This window comes from Podarcis gaigeae (assembly GCF_964106915.1).
Source record: "Podarcis gaigeae genome assembly, chromosome: 5".
Taxonomy (NCBI): domain Eukaryota; kingdom Metazoa; phylum Chordata; class Lepidosauria; order Squamata; family Lacertidae; genus Podarcis; species Podarcis gaigeae.
This window is the reverse complement of record NC_139681.1, coordinates 98,483,621-98,504,901: the sequence shown is the minus strand read 5'-3', so window position 1 is coordinate 98,504,901 and position 21,281 is coordinate 98,483,621. Positions and strand designations below refer to the sequence as shown.

The 21,281-nt window shown below is 47.9% G+C and overlaps 1 protein-coding gene and 1 long non-coding RNA gene across 7 annotated transcripts in view; one reads left to right on the top strand and one right to left on the bottom strand.

The window, feature by feature from the left end:
• The window catches only part of BCL6 (BCL6 transcription repressor), a 72,752-nt gene that overhangs the window by 43,142 nt on the left and 8,329 nt on the right, over nucleotides 1-21,281 (top strand). For 4 of the 6 annotated variants that reach the window (XM_083739468.1, XM_083739470.1, XM_083739465.1 and 1 more), the window contains exons 2-6: nucleotides 15,226-15,264; nucleotides 16,636-16,808; nucleotides 17,099-17,320; nucleotides 18,163-19,158; nucleotides 20,170-20,351. In XM_083739468.1, the coding sequence (XP_083595594.1) occupies nucleotides 16,648-16,808; nucleotides 17,099-17,320; nucleotides 18,163-19,158; nucleotides 20,170-20,351 (1,561 nt within the window). In that variant the 5' untranslated portion in view covers nucleotides 15,226-15,264; nucleotides 16,636-16,647. Of the gene's footprint in view, nucleotides 1-12,589; nucleotides 12,788-13,895; nucleotides 14,009-15,225; nucleotides 15,265-16,635; nucleotides 16,809-17,098; nucleotides 17,321-18,162; nucleotides 19,159-20,169; nucleotides 20,352-21,281 lie in introns of those variants that run through there. The other 2 variants (XM_083739466.1, XM_083739467.1) reach the window with 2 other exon arrangements.
• Nucleotides 3,649-10,541, bottom strand: LOC310845135. The gene is made up of 2 exons (XR_014564500.1): nucleotides 9,658-10,541; nucleotides 3,649-9,564 (listed from the first exon to the last, which is right to left on the bottom strand). It is a non-coding gene; the product is annotated as an uncharacterized lncRNA (long non-coding RNA).

Genomic DNA, 21,281 nt, shown 5'->3' with positions numbered 1-21,281 from the left:
GTTTCCAGGCTCCCCGGCGTGTGTGTGCGTGGGGACGGTGGCGGGGGGGAGAGAAAGGCAGCCAGCTGAGCCTGGGAACAGGAGCTGTGCCATGAAAACAGAGTCTGCCTGGTGGAGGTGGCTGTTGGATTAATATTAATCCCTGTTTTCTCTTTTTCTCTCCCCCCCCCCCCGCCTGATAACAAATGTGGCGACTTTATTTTCAAGAAACAATTAAAAAACGAGACTCTCTGAAGGATGTAGCAAAGTCTGGTTTCCGAAACACGAGCCCAATTTTTAGGAAAAAAACCAGTGCATTTGAAAGATACATGTAATATACTGTAACAGATATGGGGGACACTAGAATTTAATCTGTAGATGTTATTGCTGGACGTTAGGATTGGTGATGGGGAGATCAGGCAAGCCTGGGGTGCGGTTTTAATTTTTTTTTTTGGGGGGAGGGTCTTTTTGCTCTTATTCTGGAGTCACCTACCCCAGAATAACAGACCCCTTCGCCAATTCCATGCTAGCCAAATTTTGCCACTCCGCTCCCGTAGACGTTAAGCCTTTAAATAGGTGTGGGGAGATGGGAGACCCCATCTTTCTCTACCCCTTGACTATGGAAGTGGGGCAGTTACCGCGCAGTTAAGCCTCGCTGGTTGCTCCAGGCTTCCCCTATCTCTCCAGAATGGCCCAGACGGCCCCTTTAAAAAAACAAACAAACCCAGACGCTTGAAGAAGCGTTCCTGGAAGGGAACAGAGGAATTAATAGCGGGGAAGGAGACGCATTTATTAACACTTACCCGTCTGTAAACTGATATCCCTGCAGAGAAAGAGGCAAAATTTAGGATCTGGGTTTGGACATGGTGGGGGTGGGGAGCCCTCTCCAAAGCCCTAAAGACCAGGGCAACTAACTGCCCCCTCTGCTGAGCCAAAGACCCACGAGTCAGGGGTGCCTGTTTGTTTTGGTACCCCCCCTCCCCAAATTAAAATGCTTTGGAGGGCGAGAGCGGGGCCGTGGAGAAGGCGGCGAAGTCTTGTTTGTTTGCTTAAGGAACGGCCAAGGCGAAAGGAGATCGAGCGCAGCCAACTCCGAGAGTTCAATCCTCGCTCTCTCCCCCTCCGGCACTTTTTGTAAATTTCTTAAAGCGCTTCCTTAGAATAAAGGGGTCTATATTTACGGCGGGGGAATCATGTTCTCTTGGGGACAAAGTTATCCAGGTGTAAGGGAAAGTTGTTAGAAATCCAACCTCTTTATTAAAAAAATAATAATAATCGAGGATTTCCCCGTCCTTCGCATGACAGAGTGTGTTTAGGTGTGTCTTCTCCTCCGGAGTGGGGGTGGGGGTGGGAAAACTTTGTTGTGAGTTGGAGTGGGGGGGGGGAGAGACTTCTGATTTAAATCGGTATGTTTGTGTGTGGGGCAAGATTGACCCCTGGTGGTTAAATGTGGAATAGCGGAGCAGGATCGCTCTCCCTTCCCCCCCCCCCACCTGCCCCCTATTTGGCAAATCTGTGGGGAGTGCGTACTGTATTGCAAAATAACCTCAGTTGTGGGTGCTGTGAAATGTAGAGAGCCCTGTTGGGGTTTGCCCTTGTGCTGTGGGTGAGGTGCTGCCTCTTATATAAAACCGCATTTGCCCAACTTTCACAACGCATTGCAAAAGGCCTAGGGTTTGTTTGCGGAGTTTTCTTTTGGGCTTTGGATCGTCTCTGTCCACCAGCAAACCCGCCCTGTGACCCTCAGATGAAGGGCTGTATCGAAATCTAATAAATTAAAACATGAGTTTAAAATAACCCCATGCCCATTTTGCAGATGGGGAAACTGAGGCTTCAAAACCACGGGCAGAGCAGGGAGTCTGAATATGGGCGTCTGTATCTCAGGTACTAGAGACACAGAAGGGGAGAGGGTTGTTCTTGTGCTCAGATCTTGCTTTTGGGTTTCCCCAGAAATGCATCTGGTCGGCCACTGTGAGAACAGGATACTGGATTCGATGTGTCGTAGGTCTGATCCAAGTTCTTACGTGTAATTCTGCCCCACATTTAAACTGTGTATATGAGCAATAGAAAGGAGTTTGCAGGGTTTAAAATAGGAATGGGGAGCCTGTGGCTGTCTAGATGGTCGCTGGCCTCATCCCATTGGCCATCCTCAGGCTGACTGACAGGCAGGTGTTGGAGTCCAGCACCATCTGAAAAACTACGGGTTCCTCACTCCTGGGTCTTAAAATCAAACCAGGAAGCTCCAGGGTTTGACACACTAGAGTCTGGCAGTAGGAGAAACCTCCTTACCATCCAGTACAAGGCTTGTGTTTTTCCACTTCCATCAAATCAAAATACAAAGAGAGGCTTGATCGGAGGTTTGTTTGTTTTTTTTTAAAAAAATTGTTTTAATTATTGTTTGCGATGCCGCAGGGAGAGATTTAAAGGAGGAATACAAAGTACAGTCTGCCTTCAACCCTTAGAGGGGGGCGGTGTCCAAGCTTGCTTCAGAGTAAATTGAGGCAATCTGTTTGAAAAGAGAGAGAAACTGCATCAATAACTGACATTTATCCAGCTGAATGGATGGGTAACTACTCTCAAGTAGAAGGTCTTCTCATATAGGTAGGGGGGAAAGTGCAGAGCTTCACCAGGGAAAGGGTCCATCAACTCTTGGGATTACCTTTGGTTCCAAATCGGATACCAATAACAAACTTTGTTGGTCTCTAAGGTGCTACTGGAAGGGATTTTTTTATTTTGTTTCATCTCAGGGAAGTTTGTCAGACAACCTGCAAAAGGAAATACATCTTTATCGCCTGAGTGTTGGGTCTTCTGATGACTCTTGGCTGTGCAAAGATCACCTGGTTTGGTTAAAATCGGCCATCATCATCCTGGTACCCTCTTCCAGATAGGTTTTTGGAAGAACGGTAGCTTTATTTGCACCGCTGGGTTCCCGGCTCAAAGCATGGCCCCTTAACCTAGTCGAAGCCCACCTGGTGCCTTCCAGGTACTGGACAACAACTCCCATCAGCCCCTGTGGGAGGTTGATGTGAGTTGTAGTCCAATCTATGGAGGGCGCAAGGTCGGCAAAGGAACGAGCTTGTCTTCTCCTGCTCCGAGGGTAGGGCTCAAACCGATGGATTCAGATTGTAAGAAAGTGAGATTCCAACTAAACATCAGGAAGAACTTTTGAGAGTAGGAGCTGTTTGAGAGTGGAAAGATAGCTGGTGGTTTCTCCGTCGTTGGAGGTTTTTTAAGCAGAGCTTGGATGGCCACATATCAGGGATACCGCGTGGCGGTAGACTAGATTACCTTGGAGGGTAATCCAATTTGACAATTCTGTGATACCAGAAGTCCAATGATTTGTGGGCAGCAGCAAGAGACCTACTTGTTGGACTATGTCTCCCCATATATGTCAACACCCACTGTTTGGCCTTGCACAACTTCTCATTTCAATGGGGTTTGCGCAACACAGTGGATGGAGCCTCAAGTTTCAGCTTCCCAAAGTAAAGGATGCCAAGAGCTGTAGCTTAATTTTAAGAAAACTTTTTGAGTTCTGCAGAGGTGTGAAGAGGTGAGTGGGGGCGTTAATTGGTGGGGGTCTGGGGTCAGTTTTGAAACTTGAATTTGGAGATTGGGTGCTGGTAACTGGAAAGCCAGCAGGGCACATCAGAGTTGACTTTTTTAAAAAACAAACAAACCATAATACCAGTCAATCAGGAAAAAACCTGATCCTAGGATTTCAGCCATTTCAGTTTCAGGAAACGTGTGCTTAGCTCTCCCATTGAAATAAATGGACTTTCTGTGTGCTTGATAGGCTGGATTAATGGGTTTTGTGTCGCTCATGTTGGCACTGAAGTCTCTGTGTGCAGAGGAACCCTTGGAAAATTGAACAATGCTTTCCACCTCCCTCCAAATATGTACTCGTAAGTACTGAGCCAATTCAGAACTGGGCCCATCAAGGTTGGCTCTGCGTTGTCCTTGGCCAAGCCAGTACGCTCCAGGTGTTTTGTCTGAAACATCTGGAGGGCACCGGCTTGGCAAAGGCTTGCTCTGCGCTGGAAGAAATCCCATTAGCAACGTCTGAGCTGGTTGGAGTGAAATGCAACACTGGTTTTTGCACGGTGGTCCGCGTGCGAGAAGCTTGTTTACTCTTCCTCCTTCATCTCCCACGAACTTTCACTTTGTTTTTTGGGTCAGTATCACTTGTGGTTACTGGGGAGGCAAGGGAGCGGGTGGGGGGTGAAGAAAGAGATGGCTTTGGGGAAGTGGTTACGGCCACGGAGTCCTGTTTTCACTCTCGCTCTTGCTCTCCCAGTGGCAGGTTATATAAAAACTCTCTGTGTGCAAGTCCCCCTCCACCACTTCTAATCTGTTCTCTTACTCATTGTGGGTATAAAAACATTTATTATTATTATTATTATTATTATTATTATTATTATTATTAATGATATTAAAACCTCTTGCATGTTATGATTACTGATTTATTTTCTGCGCTCTTGATTCATTCATCAAACGATTCTCACGAAACTTAGCCACCCAACACAAAGCTTGATTTTATTTACCCATTTCAGTAAATTTATATACTGCTTGATTGCAAAGAAAACCTCAAAGCGGTTTTCGTTAAAAGACAAAGCAATAAAATGACCGCAGTGCAAAATTAACAACAGTGAAAATTCTAAGATAGACAACTTCCGATTTGCTCAGGGGTCTTTATAACTTTGTGTGATAGCCCCAATGTGGGTCCAAGGTCCCCACCCCATCAAAATATTCCCGGTGACAATGCTACTACCGTTTTCCCTTTCTGAGGGAGGGACAGGTTAAATATCAGGAGGGTCTGCTATGCGTCTGTAAGTCAAGTGTCCCAAATGAAGCAGAGGCGTTAAGAAATTCTCCCCTTCTGAAGACATCTGCGGTTGACTTCCAGACCTTAGTAAATTTGTTAGCAGATCCACTGTAATTGAGGGGAAATCTAATCAATTTCATTGGGTCTCCTTTAAGCATAACTTAAGTCTAGATCCAACCCTTTGTTGAGCCAAGGGATGGGGGATGGGGCACCCTTTAGGCGACGATTGCCAAACTTCTGTTGTCTACGCTCCTGTAACCTCTAGGTTAGAATATGGCAGCGTGTTATATTTGGGGCTGCTTCTGAAGATGGTCTGGTAGTCATTTACACCTCTAATGCCCCCTTGCAACCCTCCTGCCTCTTAGCCTCCCCCCAGGTCCCTGCCCCAAAGTGTCCATTGATTATAGAATAAAATGAGAGCCAGCGTGGTGTAGTGGTTAAGAGCGGTGGACTCGTAATCTGGTGAACCGGGTTTGCTTCCCCGCTCCTCCACATGCAGCTGCTGGGTGACCTTGGGCCAGTCACACTTCTCTGAAGTCTCTCAACCTCACTCACCTCACAGAGTGTTTTTTGCTGGGGAGGAAGAGAAAAGGAGATTGTGAGCTGCTTTGAGACTCCTTAGGATATTGATAAAGTGGGATATCAAATCCAAACTACTACTACTACTCTTCTTCTTCTTCTTCTTCTTCTTCTTCTTCTTCTTCTTCTTCTTCTTCTTCTTCTATAACTAACTATCCTGCCTGATCTGTAAGGAAATCCCCATGGACTCTAACCCTTACTTCATCCTCTTTTGCTGCATCTCTGCTGAGGTTTCCCTTCCGCAGATGGCAGCTGCGATGTAGTGATCATACTTTCCCCAGGACCAGCTGGCACCCAGGATTTGAACCCAGATCCATAGCTGATCCTGTTTGTCAGAACATTTGCGTTTGAGCTTCCATCCCTGGTTGAAATCCAACTGGGAGGATTGCTGATCCCTGCGAACTGGCGGTGGGGAAGGGTGTTTGTGAAATCACGGAATCCAACAGTTATTACCACCAGAAAGTTCTTTCTGAAGTTTAGTTGTTATCTCCTTTCCTGTCATTGGAACCCATTGGTTTGCGTCCTGCTTATAAGATGGCTCTCATATCCCCTCTCCTTCTCTCGGATAAACAAACCCAACTCCCTCAACCGTTCCTCATCAGGCTTGGTTCCCAGACCTGTTATCAGATCTTTCATATGTGTGTGTACAAGGGGAGAGTAATTTTCTTGAATATGGGAATTGGCCTTTGGGAAAGCAGCAACAACTCAAACATTTCGCACATGAGAGTGTGTCTGCATGAGTCAGGCAGCCTGTGTGATAAGGGACGGACGGACATGGGGTGCCCTGAGCAGGAAGAAAGGAGGGAGTGTTGGCAAGTCGGGGTGAGCAGTGGTTACATATTTTCATGCCCACTGCTCCTTGTGCATTTTTCTAATCTATGGGTTGTGCTGAAGAAGATTCTAGAGAAACAGTCAGATTATCCGGGATCACTGTCCTACGTTGTTCTTCACTTACTACTTCAGCACCATGAACTCCTAAAAAAAGTTTTACCGCTTAGCCCACAGGATAGCATCTATTACTTTGTTTCAACCATAGACTTATTATACTTCTATGGATTTCCAGAGATTGACAGACGTGTGTTCATTTGGTTACAAATATATTAGAGAATTTACATTTTGTTTTTGTTGGACTAAATCATGTATATTATGCAATAAGAATTGCAGTGCTATCTCGTATACTGGTCTTCGTGTTGCTTGTGTTGTTTGTTGTGTTAAGTTTGCAACACAGGGGTTTGTTGTTCTGTAGGGGTGAGCACCTTGGCCCATAAGAATGGGCTTGAGTCAGAAATCCTTGCAGGGAGATCTACTGCTAGATTCAAGTATACCTTACGTCGCCTGCACCTTTGAGGGAAGAAGCACCACAGCTCAGTAGCAGAGCATGCATTTTGCAAACAGAATGTCCCAGATTCGAATCCTCAGCATCTCTGGGTAGGTCTGGGAAAATTATCCGCCTGAAACCACGGAGAGCCGCTGCAATTCAGGGCCGACAGTTCTGAGCTCAATGGGCCAGTGGCTTCCTATGTTCCTGTGCTCAGATCGCTTTAACTGACAATGCTGGGAATTCAACCTGGGATCTTCTTGCATGCAACCTTCTCGTAATGGTTTTGCATGGCCAGCATGAATTTGTAACTGGCTGTATTACTGTTTGTGCTCATGGTCAGCTGGTTTGTGGGTCTCCTGAGTTGAAAAGCAGAGCATGGATTTAGTAAAACGTGCCTCACCGCTGAGCAAGGTTGTGATGTTTTTAGAACGAAGCTTCTCCTTCACCCAGTGCAGAGTTAAACTGTGGAACTCACTGCCACAGGAGGCAGTGATTGCCGCCAGAGACGGCGTCCCTTTAACACTAACCCTAGAACTTGTAGACATCTCATGAAGCTGAACGTTGGAAGACCCTGGATGGCTGGATGAAATGACTTATTCGTGAAGCACCTAGTTAGCCTACGGAACTCCCTCCCACAAGAGTGGCTTTAAAAGAGGACTAGACAAATTCATGGAGGGTGGCTACTAGCCACAATGGCAATGCTCTGCCCTCCACAGCTGGAGGCAGCAAATGATTCTGAACGCCAGCTGCTGGAAGCCACAAGAGGGGTATTGTGTTCGAATCCTGCTTGCGGGTTTCCTTCAGGCATCTGGCTGGCTGCTGCGAGAACAAGATGGTAGATGAGATGGGGCCGCTGGCCTAATCCAGCAGCCTCTCCTCATGTTCCTAATGCTTTGAAGAGTGGAGGAAGGAGGACATTGTACAAAGTTGCAGCCTCCTTACCTGAGTCGTCGCAAAAAAAGGGCTTCCCACCTCCCTAGCCTTCTCCTTTCGGCAATTCTGAGTGGAGACCGCGTGCGTGTGTGTGTCTGGCTTTTTGTTTTCCTGGTTACAGGCTAACAAACCTGCCCCCTTTCTCTGCCCTGCCATTGTGTTTCCTAGAAGCATTTGTGTCTGCTCTGGCAGGAAACTGGATCGCGCAGGAGCTTGGAACAAAATGCTCAGTGTGGTAACCTCTTAGGCGCACAATACAGGAGGGGAGGAAGCTGGCAGAATCAAAGTCTCTTTGATCTGCACTGACTAAGGAGTTTCGATGCTCAGAGCCGTGGTTGGCCTCCATTCTCGTCGCCCCCACCTCCATTTTCCTCTCGCTGCTGCTGTCGAATCTCAGGTCGCTTGTCTTAGACAGCAGACAGGGACGGCTAACTTGGGAAGTGAGAGAAAGAAGGCCTCTCAAGTCCTTCTACCAGGAGGGGGAAAACCCAGCAAGTGATCTTTGCTCATTGCGAGAAATGCTGTGGCGAGGATCAGTGACTTCCAAATTTCCCCTCTTCCGAGAACTCTTTCTGCATCAATCTGCTTGCTGCAGAACTCCCGTTTGGGGTCCAATTGCCTTGCATCGAGTGCATGAGCACCAGGAACAGTGCCAGTGTTCGAAATTAGCCATGCGCCAGGCGCGTTTTGCTACCCGTGCAGGTCCCATTTGCAACCACATGGAGATTTCTGGGCACCAGGTTTAAAAACCTCTGCCTTACTCTGTAGTCAATACCGTTTCTGTTTCCACTGTGTGTGTTTCTTCTCCTTGCATACCGGGGCAAGCAAATTGTAAGAGCAAGCGCAATATCAAAGAATCGTGGAATTGTAGCATTGGAATAATAATATTATAATAATAATTTATTATTTATACCCCACCCATCTGGCTGAGTTTCCCCAGCCACTCTGGGCGGCTCCCAATCAAATATTAAAAACAATACAGCGTTAAATGTTAAAAACTTCCCTGAACAGGGCTGCCTTCAGATGTCTTTGAAAGATAGGATAGCTGCTTATTTCCTTCACATCTGAAGGGAGGGTGTTCCATAGGGTGGGTGCCACTACCGAGAAGGCCCTCTGCCTGGTTCCCTGTAACTTGGCTTCTCGCAATGAGGGAACCACCAGAAGGCCCTTGGCGCTGGACCTCAGTGTCCAGGCAGAACGATGGGGGTGGAGACGCTCCTTCAGGTATATAGGACCGAGGCTGTTTAGGGCTTTAAAGATCAGCACCAACACTTTGAATTGTGCTCGGAAACGTACTGGAAGCCAATGCAGATCTCTCAGGACCGGTGTTATGTGGTCCCGGCGGCCACTCCCAGTCACCAGTCTAGGGGATCCCAAAGGCCATTTAGTCCAACCCCTGGGCAAACTGACATTCTGCGTTGGCAACCGCAATCTAGATTCAAGGTGCCATTTGGCTCCTAGGTTATATATCTGCGTTTCTAACGTTGGAACAGCCATAGCTCAGTGACGGAGCAGCAGGCAGAAAGAAGGTCTCCTTCCATCCCTGGGATATCTGCCTTGAAACCCTGGAGAGAAGATGCTGCCAGTCAGTGTGGGAAATGCTGAGCTAGTCAGACCAGCACTATGGCTCTATCTAAAGCAGTTTCCTATCTTCCTGCGTTTGCCAGAACTTTAGGATTTCAGCATCGCCTTGGGCGAGCCGAGAGCAGAGACAGGAGAGCACCTGCTACTCCTATGGTCACGTTATGCAGAGGGCCTATAAGTTGTCCTTCTGGGAGGCTTGTTTGCCATTGCAGATCTGCTTCGGGGGTGGGGGGTAGAGCCTCACAACTGTGGCTGGGTTCCTTCTGAGGGATACCTGGTTCCCTTTGGATTTGCTTTGGCATTTGCATTTTGCTTTCCCAGGAACAAATGTTGGGCAAAAAGGGAGCTCAGAAGGATCGCAGTAGCATTAAGGAACAACAACACATTGTAGCCGCTGAACTATCAAGCCGAACAGCATATAGACAAAGCAAACGGCGACAGCAAATCCATCAAAACAATTAACACAATTCAGAAATGATGTATTAAACTTTTTCCGAGCAGTGGTGGTGCTGAAGCATAAGAAATATACTTTAAAAATAAAAACCACCTTTTTTGGCGAGGGCGTGCCTTGCAACTGAAATGAAACAGTACGGAATGCAGTTAAAAATTCCTTCCCTGCAAGGCCTTGAACCCAGTGACCCTTTGGGTCTCTTCCAATTCTATGATTCCATGAAAAAGAACCCAAATGCAGCAGAGGTGATGCTGCCTTCAGAAAGGGGGACAATGAAGGGTGTTTGGGGATGATGGAATTGCTTTGCAGATACTGTCCAAAGGCAGAGTTGGAAGAGACACCAGGCGTCATCTAGTCTGACCCCCTGCAACGCAGGAACCACAGCCAGAGAATCCATGACAGATGGCCATGCAACCTCTGCTTGAAAACCTCCAAGGAAGGAGAGTCCACAACCTTTGGAGGAATTCCATTCCAATGTCTCAGAAAGCTCTTGCCAATGTATAGTTGGAATCTGCGGACTTGTAACTTGAATGCATTGCTTTGGCTCCTGCTCTGCCTTCCATATCTATGGGACCGTATCTACGGGACGGCCTCTCCTGGTCTGCCCCGCAGAGCACCTTAAGGTCCATGAACAACCATAGTTTAGAGGTCCCAGCCCTAAGGAAGTCAGACTATCCTCCACCAGGGCCTTCACAGTGATGGCTCCGACCTGGTGGAATGTTCTGTCCCATGAGACCAGGGCCCTGCAGGATTTAACCTCCTTCCATCGGGCCTGTAAGAGCTATTCTGCCTGGCCTTTAATTTGAATTCAGCCTCATCTTTTATTTCCCTTCCCTTCCCTCCCCTTTTATGAAGCTCTGAGATCCCACAGCTAATTCTCCCCTGGCCTCCTTGCTGGCCCAAGTAGGACCAATTCCGCCAGCTAGCCCTTGGGATTATCTAATTGATTTTTGAATTTTATTGTTATTCATGTTTCTATACTGTATTTTATGCTGCTTTTATAATTAAGTGTTTTAAATTTGTTGTTAGCTGCCCTGAGCCCGGTTTTTGAACCCGGAAGGGCAGGGTATAAATAAAAAAAATATTACTATTATGTGGCAGCCCTTCAGATATTTGAAGGCAGCTATCTTTTTTCCTCGTGGTCTCAACTCCCTCATCCCGAACTCCCTCAACCGTTCCTCATCAGGCTTGGTTTCCAGACCCTGGATCATCTTGGTCACCCTACATTCCAGCTCGTCAACATCCTTCTTAAATTGTGGACACAGTCCTACAATTTCCGTATAGGAGTCTGGATTTCTCTTGTGCATGGTGAGAAATTGCATGAGCGTTTTTTTATCCTCTTTCCCCGAAGGATTGGGAGATCTTGATGTCTTATCTTTTATTGGGCCAACTTCTGTTGGTGTAAGGCTTTGCGGCTTAGGGAAGGCCGGGAGATTGTGTGGAGCAGGAAGGCAGGCGATTGGATGATTGGATCCGGTAGCTTTCCATTCTGTGTGTAGCCATTCTGTTGTGCCAGCTGAATGGGTGGGTAGCTGGTCAATGATTGCAAGGCTGGCTTGTGATCTAAATTTCTTCAATAAAAGGACCTGCAAGAAGGGACTTGGGTGTATTTTTCATGCAAGGCTGCCCTCTTGTGGAGAGAAAGGTGGTTACAATTTTAGTGTGAAACTTTCTGACGAGGGCAAGCGCGATGATGATTAATTTTAGCGTAGCGGTTTTTGTTTTAAAGTGGAGCATGGCAGCTGAGTTGGAGATGCACAGAAAGGGCTCTCTCTGCCTCTGAAAGTGAGATCTAGTCTGGAGAGTTGATGGTCATCGTACTTTCTCTTCTTCCTGTTGGTATAGGAAACAGGTTGGTCAAAAATAGCAAAATATAGTTCCAATCCCTAACTAGTGAATCACAGCTTCCCTTGATGGCTTTTAACGAGAAGCTCTGACAAACATCCGAATGGGTATATAATTGGGAGTTTGTGACCTGCCCCAGCCTTTGGTGCAGCTGATTTAAGCAAGGGGGGAAAGGCGAAAGATCTGCAAATCAGAACAGAAGGCTTATTGAGGCCAGTAGCCTTTTGTCCCGCAGCTGCCAACCAGATGATGACGATAATTTAATTCATATATCGTTTCATGCCCAAATAGGCTTCTGAGTGGTTTACACAGTGAAGCCGCCAATTACACAAACATTATATCACCCGTAATTAAAACGCGCTATAAAACAATCTCAGTAAAACAACCCAACTATTAAAAGTGGAAACTCTGGTCGAGAGATCAAGAAAACCCAAGACGCCTCTGGGTTGTCCACAAACAGGTGGTGATGAGGGCATATGGATGGGCGACTGGAGCAATGTTGTGCACATTTTAGCAAAGCAGGAGTAGGCTATGAGCAGGAAAGGGGGGTGGTTCCCTTTAGAAACTGAAGGAGGAATGAGGAGTTCGGAAAGGGTGTTTGCATGTTCATGGGGTACATCACTTCTGCCAACTTTGCAGGAGTTGCTAAACTTTGCAGGCCCCCAGCAAGATTTTATTGTTCAATCTTCCACAAACCGTTTCCAAAATACCTTATCAGCTCCTATGCAATATTTTTTTGCAATTGTGGCAAATCTTTTTGCAACATGATTGATGTTTTCGCTAGACTAGACTCGTTATTTGTTTTAAAAATTCCTAATAAAAACATTGATTTTTAAAACATATCAAAAGTTTTCCCACTTGAGCGCAGGAATCTGGAGGCAGAGCAATTGGCTCTCTGGCTTTTGTTGCTGTCCATTTATTTATTTCATGGAATTTATACAATGTTTGATGGGTTTTTTTTAAAAAAAAACACAAATCCTCAGAGCACTTTACGAAAAGATAAAACGGGAAAATCAAGAAAGAATTACCGCTGTACCTCGAAAACATACAGAAAGTTAAAATACTAAAACTCACATCAAGTTTCTAAGCATCAGGATAGGCTTGAAAAGAATACACTGATATCAATAGGCAGGGAGTTCCAAAGGATAGGCACTGTCACACTCAAACATTGAGTTCTTACACACGCTGAACAAATGTGATTTGGCACCTGGGCTGCCCGTTCTACTGATTGAAGAGATCAAGTGGGCACATCTAGGATGAAGCAATCTCACAGGTAAACTGCTCCCAAGAGGAACACCTTGGATTTGGTCTGGTAGCTAATGAGCCCAGATGTTAGGCGCTGGCACGCCTGTTCTAGCTGCCGGTAGCTCCCTGCGTCTTGTGTCATCACAACCGCCACAGCCGCAACGCGCCCCTGGCACTCCCTCTTCAAGCTTGATGGCTTGAGACGAGCTGTGTCAAGAGAGGCTATCCCCAGAGCCTTCAAAATCTGAAGCGGCAATTATGCAAGATTCCGGGCGGCTTTGTGGAGGGGCTGCTCTCCCTTTCATGTCTCCGAAATGGAATCGTAATGGCACACATTTTTTACGCTGGCAATTAGATGCTGCATTGCAATTCAGCGCCACATGTCCCACACTGTTTTTTCCTTTGTGGGTGTGGGAGTGTTTTTATGGGCCAGATCACAAGAGCCACATAACAGAGGATTTTTTTTTTTTTTTTACAGTGTGGTTTTTATTGAGATTTCAAAATGCAACGCTGGGAAGACAGGGGATCTGTCTCCAGCTAGATTTAAAAGAAAGAACTGCGGCATTAAAAAATAATAATGTGTGGGATGTTTTTGGTTCCACCTCCATTCCCATCCCTGCGGATCAGAGAATTGTAGGGAGCCTCAAGGGTCATCTAGTCCAACCCCCTGCAATGCAGGGATCTTAGCTGGATGCAATTTACATGACAGATGGACATCCAACCTCTGCTTAACAGTCTCTAAGGAAGGAGAGTCCACCACCTTCCAAATTAGTTCACAGAAAACAGTCTTGCTCCATCTCCCATGTGACAGCCTTGAGATATTTGAAGATGACTATTGATGGGAAGCTATTGTTGGCACCACAGGAATTGTCCTATGGTTTCCCACAGGGTCCCACATTTTGTCCCCTTTGCTGTCTGACATCTGGGAGTTGTCATCAGGAGGTCTGGAGTGAAGTGTCATCAATCTATGGTTCGCACTCGGCTCCATCTCTCTGTCCCATCTGAATCTGGAGAGGCTTTTGAGGTGCAAACTGCATCTGTTGCAGCGAAACTATATTTAAACTGTAATCTTCACCAACTGTAATCTTTGCATTCCATTGCCATTCAACTCCCACCTTTCGATATTCTCCTTTTAGATACCGGCCACCTAAGATTTCGCACCGGGTATCTGACGACATAGGCTCGAGTCCATGGGAGCTTTATGCCATGATAAATTTGTGGTGCCACAAGATTCTTCTGTGCTTTTTGTGTAAGAGCCTGACACCTCTATTATTTTTTAATAAAAAACAACAACCACACATCTGTTGTGTGACTTGTGATGTTTGGAAAAGGTCATGGGAGGGAGTTTTGCAGAAGTGTGTGTTGGGTTTTGTTGCTGCTCTGACAAACCCCACCCTGATTTTGTGGTCCAAGTGCCTTTGTAAGACCTTTGGGGCAGAGTAGGTGAAAGAAAACTACTGATCATGCACTGAGCATCTTCAATGGAGTTATAACTTTCACACTGTACTATAGAAAAAAAGCATTGACCACTTGGGTCCCCATCATGTTAATACGTGGCTAGCACTGCAGTTTTATTTTGTTTATAATATTTTGTTAAGAGCCACCCAGAGTGGCCAGGGACAACCCAGTCAGATGGGCAGCTAATAATTGTTGTTGTTGTTGTTGTTGTTGTTGACCGCAATTCCAGACTGCTGAATGTTGCCAGACAAAGGGAACATGCCACTCCCTTGTTAAAACGACTTCACTCACTATTGATCTGTTTCTGGGCACAATTCAAAGTGCCCAAGCTACCTGAAAGATCACATCTCCCATTATGAACCTGCCCAGATGCTGAGATCCCTGGGTGAGCATCTTCTCTCGGTCTCGCTGAGTTCAACATCCAAAGCACAGCTGGTGGTGACCTAGACAGAGCCTTTTCTGTGGCTGCTCCCATATTGGGGCACTGGCTGTGCTTTGGGTCCCTTCCAACTCTATGATTACAAGGAAGGAGATTCCTTGGGGTCCCTCCAACTCTATGATCCTACGAATTCACTCTCAAGAGAGGTCAGCCTGGCTCCCTCTTTGTTATCCTCCTGGTTTCAGAAAGGCCTTTGGAGACGAAGGTGCAGACATTGCTGACCGCTGGGCTGCTCTCGGGGCAAACTGTATTTTTAATTGCTGGTTCTCAATGTGTCCTGGTGCATTTTAATTATTGTTTTCAACCAGTTTGCATTCATTACTTTGCATTTTATAATGTTGTTTTTAAATGTCAGGAGCCACCTTGAATCCCAGCTTAGGAGAAAGGCGGAATATAAACACAATTAATGATAATTATATGAATACTTGCGGTTTTCCTGTTGGGGCCTCTGGCTGGCCACTGTAAGAACAGAATGCTAGACTAAATGGACCACTGGCTCAATCATGCAGGCTGTGCTTATATATATATACTTACGAGGTTCTTTGTGTTTTTGTCTTTTGTCTGTGCAGGTCTGAAAGAAACCCATCGACTGTGAATTGAAACAGGAGGTACGGCTCCGTAATTGCATGCCTCATTCCTTCAAGTGTGTCGAATGGAATATTGCAGCCGGCTCAACTGGAAGCGTTTTTCAGGAGGGCGTCTGGCTTGATTTAAGGAAATAAAAACACAAGTGGCGTCCTCCCTCCCTTGCTGATGGGAACCGTGTGGGTGGGTTTGGGGGAGGCTGCCCTCCCGTAGTCGGGTGTCGAAGGCTTCCTTCCACCTGCCCCTCTTCGAGAGGGAATCAGTGTATCTTTCGCTCTATAAGACGCACCATACCATAAGATGCACCTAGTTTTTGGAGGAGGAAAACAAGAAAAGAAATATTCTGAGACTTTGCAGAAGCCAGAACAACAAGAGGGATCGCTGCGCAGCGAAAGCAGCAATCCCTCTTGCTGTTCTGGCTTCTGGGATAGCTGCGCAGCCTGCATTCGCTCCATAAGACGCACACACATTTCCCCTTACTTTTTTGGAGGGGGAAAGTGAGTCTTATAGAGAAAAAAATACAGCACTTTGTGGTCTCTACTTCTTGGTGTTTTGGTTTTCCTTAAATTTCTTGGCCATGTTTGTGACCCCCCCTGGGGGCTCAGATAAGCTTTCGCAGAGTCAAAACCAGAAACGGCAAATCAGACCCGCCATGATACACTTTGAAAGAATTTTAAAAGATGGTTTCAAAGTGCAATTAAAAGGCAATGCTGACAATCACCAGCATTCAGCCATCCAGCCCTAAAATTCAAAACAAGCCTTTGAATAAATTTCTGGGGCAGATGAAATAAGCTGACAATTCTCCTTAGGCAGAAAAAAATCCGCTCTAAGGAATTTTCACCAGTGAAAACGTTCAGCTCCCAGTCACTGCCAGCCTGGCATGGCATCTTTCCAGTTTGGGACGGCCTTTTCTAGATCAGGCCAGTCCCAACCAGCTAAAGCTTCACTTTCCAGTTGCTTTTGGGAGCTTACCAGCAGGGCATGGAGGTGGGTTGCAGTTCCACCAGTTCACTTGCCATCTATGTTAGAGGTACACTGCCTGTGACTATGGAGGCTCCTCTTTAAGGTCCCATGCAGTAATATCTAGCAGGCCTGTTTCTCTGTGGGCTGCCGCTCCTTCACAACAGCTTCGAGGTGGGAGTCAAACAGACCTAACCATGCGTTTGGAGTGTATGGGGCTGATTGGAGTTGTAGTCCGAAACTTCTCGAGGGCCCCAGGTTGAGGAAGTCTTGACTAGAGCCTCAGGTGTGTGTTCTATAGATGAGCTCACCCTGCCGAAATGAAGAGCCCTCCTGACCCCATAGATCTCCGCCCAGGGCCACCTGCAGCCAGGACCTCTTTGCAATGCTCGTAATAATTCCTGCCTTTGCTCCCTTCTTCTGCATGCCGACAGGACAGACCCAAGATGGCTTCACCGGCAGACAGTTGTATCCAGTTCACCCGACACGCGAGCGACGTCCTCCTCAATTTCAACCGCCTCAGGAGCAGGGATATCCTGACGGACGTGGTGATCATCGTCAACCGGGAACAGTTCCGAGCCCACAAAACAGTCCTGATGGCCTGCAGGTGAGGAGAACGACCCCAGGACTCGCCAACATCCCCCGAAGCTGAGTGCTGGGAGATGCAGGGCTGATAAAAGGAAGTTCCTTCTTCACACAGCGCGTAGTTAACTGTGGAACTCACTGCCATAGGACGGCCACCGACTGGGATGGCTGGAGGCTAATTGATGGAGCAGAGGGCTATCAATGGCTTCTTGGCCATTACTCAGAGACTGCAATTCTTCTGAATAGGTGGGCTGTAAAATGAATAAATAAACACTCCTCCACTTCTGTTTTTTCTTCTTCTCTTCACCCCAGTGGCCTTTTCTACAGCATTTTCACCGATCAGCTGAAGTGCAATTTGAACGTCATCAACTTGGACCCAGAGATCAACCCCGAAGGCTTTGGCATCCTCCTGGAGTTCATGTACACCTCCCGTCTCAACCTGCGGGAAAGCAACATCATGGCTGTCATGACCACGGCTCTCTACCTGCAGATGGAACACGTGGTAGATACGTGCCGGAGGCTGGTCAACACCAGGTGAGTTGGCCTGGGCTAACCTCAGCGAGGTCAGTCCATGGTTATGCATTTTTTGAGAATGTTGTGTGCTCTTAGGGTAGCTCCTTCTACCGCTGGGTCCAGCAGTCCTCACTGTTAGGGGTCTGCTGTGTTAACTCTACCACCATCAGCCCTGGTTTCACCCCAAAGTAGGAAACACTAGAAATCGTGGACATCCAAGGAAGCTGAATGTTCTGTCTATGGAACTTGCTCCTACAGTGGTGACCATTGATCTAGATGGCTTTAAAAGAGGAGGAGACAAATTCCTGGAGGAAGAGAGGTCTGTTGCTGGAAACCACAGAAGGTGGAGAGTCCTGTTGTTGTGCTCTGATCCTGCTTCTGGGTTTTCCTTGGCCACCATGAGAACAGGATGCTGGACTAGATTGGCCTGATCCAGAAGGCTCATCTTACCCTCTTATGTTGGTTGGCATCCATCTATCTCAGGAGACGATGGAAGAAGAGTACACCTTCGGGGGTCAAACTAGTGCGTGGATAACTCAGTTGGTTAGAGCATGGCGCTAATGCCAAGGTTGCAGGTTTGATCCTCATATGGGGACAACTGAATATTCCTGCCTTGCAGCGGGCTGGACGAGATGATCCTCGGTGTCCCTTCCAAGTCTACAATTCTATGAAACTGTTGGAGAGTCACAGTGCCTGCTGTGGCTGTAGATACAGGAGAGACATGCTTGGTTGCAGCTGGGGCAGAGGACAGTATCTTCTATCTGTGTTCTTATGTAGGAAGAAGGAATTGCCTGTTGTGACCATGATCTATCAATTATTCCAACATTTCCCTCTCTCTTTCTCTCCCTTCCCGCCATGTCCAGTGACACAGAGATGATGTCTGCCGTGAAGACCCAGCGGGAAGACTTTCTGGGCGGCCGCCTGGCCAGCCACCCGGACATGATGGCATACAGGAGCAGCAGGGAAATCTCCGAAAGCGGGATGCCTCTCCGAAACGGGTCCATCTGCGACGGAAGAGCCTTCGTCCCCGGCTTGTACAGTGGCCTTTCGGGCTCCCCCATCTCCTACACTGGATACAGCCCCATGCCCGTCGGCGGGTACCTCTTCTCAGACGATGAGCTGCGGGAAGCAAGAATGCCCCTGTCGGACATTTCTAGGGCCAACCCTTTCCCGAGGGAGCGGGCGCTGCCGTGTGGCGCATCCCGGACGGGCGCTGCCGGTTATGCCCGGAGCATCACCGAGGTATCTCCCGGCATGTGCCAGGCTGCCATCTACTCCCCGAAGAAAGCTGCTGCCGAAGAGGTCAAAAGTGATGTGCACTACAACGGCGCCCCTGCCCCCAAGCCTGCCGCCCCCTTGGTAGCCCGGAACAGTGCCTACTTCCCCTGCGACAAGGCAGGGAAAGAGGAGGAAAGGTCCCCTGCCGAAGATGACATCAGCCAGCGCTTCGAGGCAAGCAACGCCCCCATGAACCGCAAGGTCCTGGTCAGCCCCCAGAGCCCGCAGAAGTCGGACTGCCAGCCCAACTCGCCCACCGAGTCCAGCAGCAGCAAGAACGCCTGCATCGGGCAAGGGCCCGGTGGGCCACCCTCGGCCAAAAGTCCCACCGACCCCAAGGCTTGCAACTGGAAGAAGTACAAGTTCATCGTGCTCAATTCGCTCAACCAGAGCGCCAAGCCGGACGGCCCGGAGCAAGGCGAGGTGGGGACCCTCTCCCCCCACACCTATGCCCCCTCCCTGACCTGCCAGCAGTCGATGGAGCCCGAGAGCTTGGATGTTCAGTCCCCCACCAAGATGAGCATCAACGGGGAGGACTCGACGATCCCTCAGGCCAGCAGGCTGAACAACATCGTCAACAGGTAAAAGCTCCCGGTTGGTTGGGGCTCCTTACAGGCTCACCAAAGGCCCACTGAGTGTGGCAAAGAGGTGGAGAGCTTCCATTTTCTTTCTCCACCCTCCTCCCCATCACTGAAGCCCTCAGGTTCGGGCAGAGCAAAGAGGGATGAGAGTCAGGCCTGGCTTTAATAATAATAATAATAATAATAATAATAATAATAATAATAATAATTTTTTATTTATACCCTGCCCTTCCCGGTTCAGAAAACCGGGCTCAGGGTGTCTAACAACAAATTTAAAACACTTAATTGATGCAACAACAAAACAGCATAAAATACAGTATAAAACGTGAATAACAATAAATTCAAAAATCAATTTAGGGGGAGAATCCATTCAATAAACATTAGATGATCACCAGGGCTAGCTGGCTAAATTAGTCCTATTTGGGCCAGTGAGGAGACCAGGGGAGAATTAGCTGTGGGATCCCATTTCCCCCAAATAAGAACATCAGAAAAGCCTGTTGCATAAGGCCAATGGCCCAATCTGCTCAGCATCCTCTTCTCACGAAGCCTGCTAGCAGGATCCGAGTGCGAGAGCCCTCTCCCCTCCTGACGCTTCCAGCAACATTGCTGCCTCCAACTGTGTGAGGCATAGCATGGTCATGGTGGCTAGAAGCCATTGATAGTCCCCCTACTCCATGAATTTGTCCAGTCCTCTTTTAAAGCTGTCTGGCCGTCACTGGCTCCTGTGGGAGGGAGTTCCACAGTTTAACTCTACGGCGCGTGGAGAAGGACTTTCTTTTATTTACTCTGAATCTTCCAACATTTTGTGTCATGAGAGAAGGAGGAGAGATGAAACAGGGGTTGCCATGAAACAGGGGTCGGGTGCCCATCTGTCAAAGGGGTTCTTTAGCTAGGATTCCTTGCACCGCCGTGGGTTGGACTGGATGACCCTCGGGGGACCCCTCGCCAGGTCTACAGTTCTGTGATTCCGTCTACGTTGCTTACACTCCTTCCCCCACCCGCTCTGCCCAGGTCACTAGATGGGTCTCCTCGCGGCAGCGACGACCAGTCGCCTTTGTACCTGCATTCTTCCAAGTGCAGCTCCTGCGGTTCGCAATCCCCCCAGCATTCTGAGATGTGCCTTCATACCCCCGGCTCACACTTTGGAGAAGAGATGGGAGAAACGCAATCGGAATACTCCGACTCCAGTTGTGGTAAGCCCAGACCAATCCATTTCGTGGTTATTTCGGCAATGGAGTTCCGTAGCTCGGCGCAGGGACACCTGCTTGGCTTGCAGAAGGCCCCGGCGGGTTCAATCCCAGGTTGGCGCTGCCAGGCAGGGCTGGGATTGCCCTCTGCCTGAAACCCTGGAGAGCATTGTGGGCGATAGCGGATCAGACGGCGCAATGGTCTGATTCGCCATAAAGCAAGATTCCCTATGTTCCCTGCACGCTCTCATTTCCCCTGCTTGCTCACTCTACGGGCACACAATATATAGGGACCCAGAAGCCAATCTCTGGCCTTATAAGATGCAACACATAGCAAGCAGGAAATCCCTCTTCTGCCAATGAAATCTGTTCAGATAATGATTGGGTGGCTTTCCCAATTCAAAGGTTGGTTTTTTTAAAAGCTCTCTTAAAAAAACAAACCAGAGTCAAATGGTTTGTTTCTGGAACCAGCTCATTCCTGTGCCACACATCCCTTTCAGAGTCTCATCCGCACAATCCAAATATTGCATCCCTTAATTCGGAAATTCAGAACGTCCTGAATTCAGGTTCCGAAAACCTAAAGCCAAAGCGATCCAAGGCTCTGAAATTCTCCAAAATTGGACTGAAAATTTTTCATATTTGATTTAAAAAAACAACAACCACCCAAAATGTATTTCTCTAGCTCCAGCAACATCTGGTTCAGAATCTCTATTTGTGGGGGTGGGGTTGGCAAAGCCGTTTCACATCCTTTCGGATCACATAGTGCTGTACAAACCTCTTTTGCGGAGGCCAGACGTGACTTTTGTAGGATAAGGCCTGGATTGGGGGGGGGGGGGAGTGTCAAGCCATGCATCCAACATTGTGCGCCACCCTGCTGGCATGTAGCCCTGAGGTCCCCTGCTCTACCCACACGCCTGGAGTTTTGCACAGCACCCC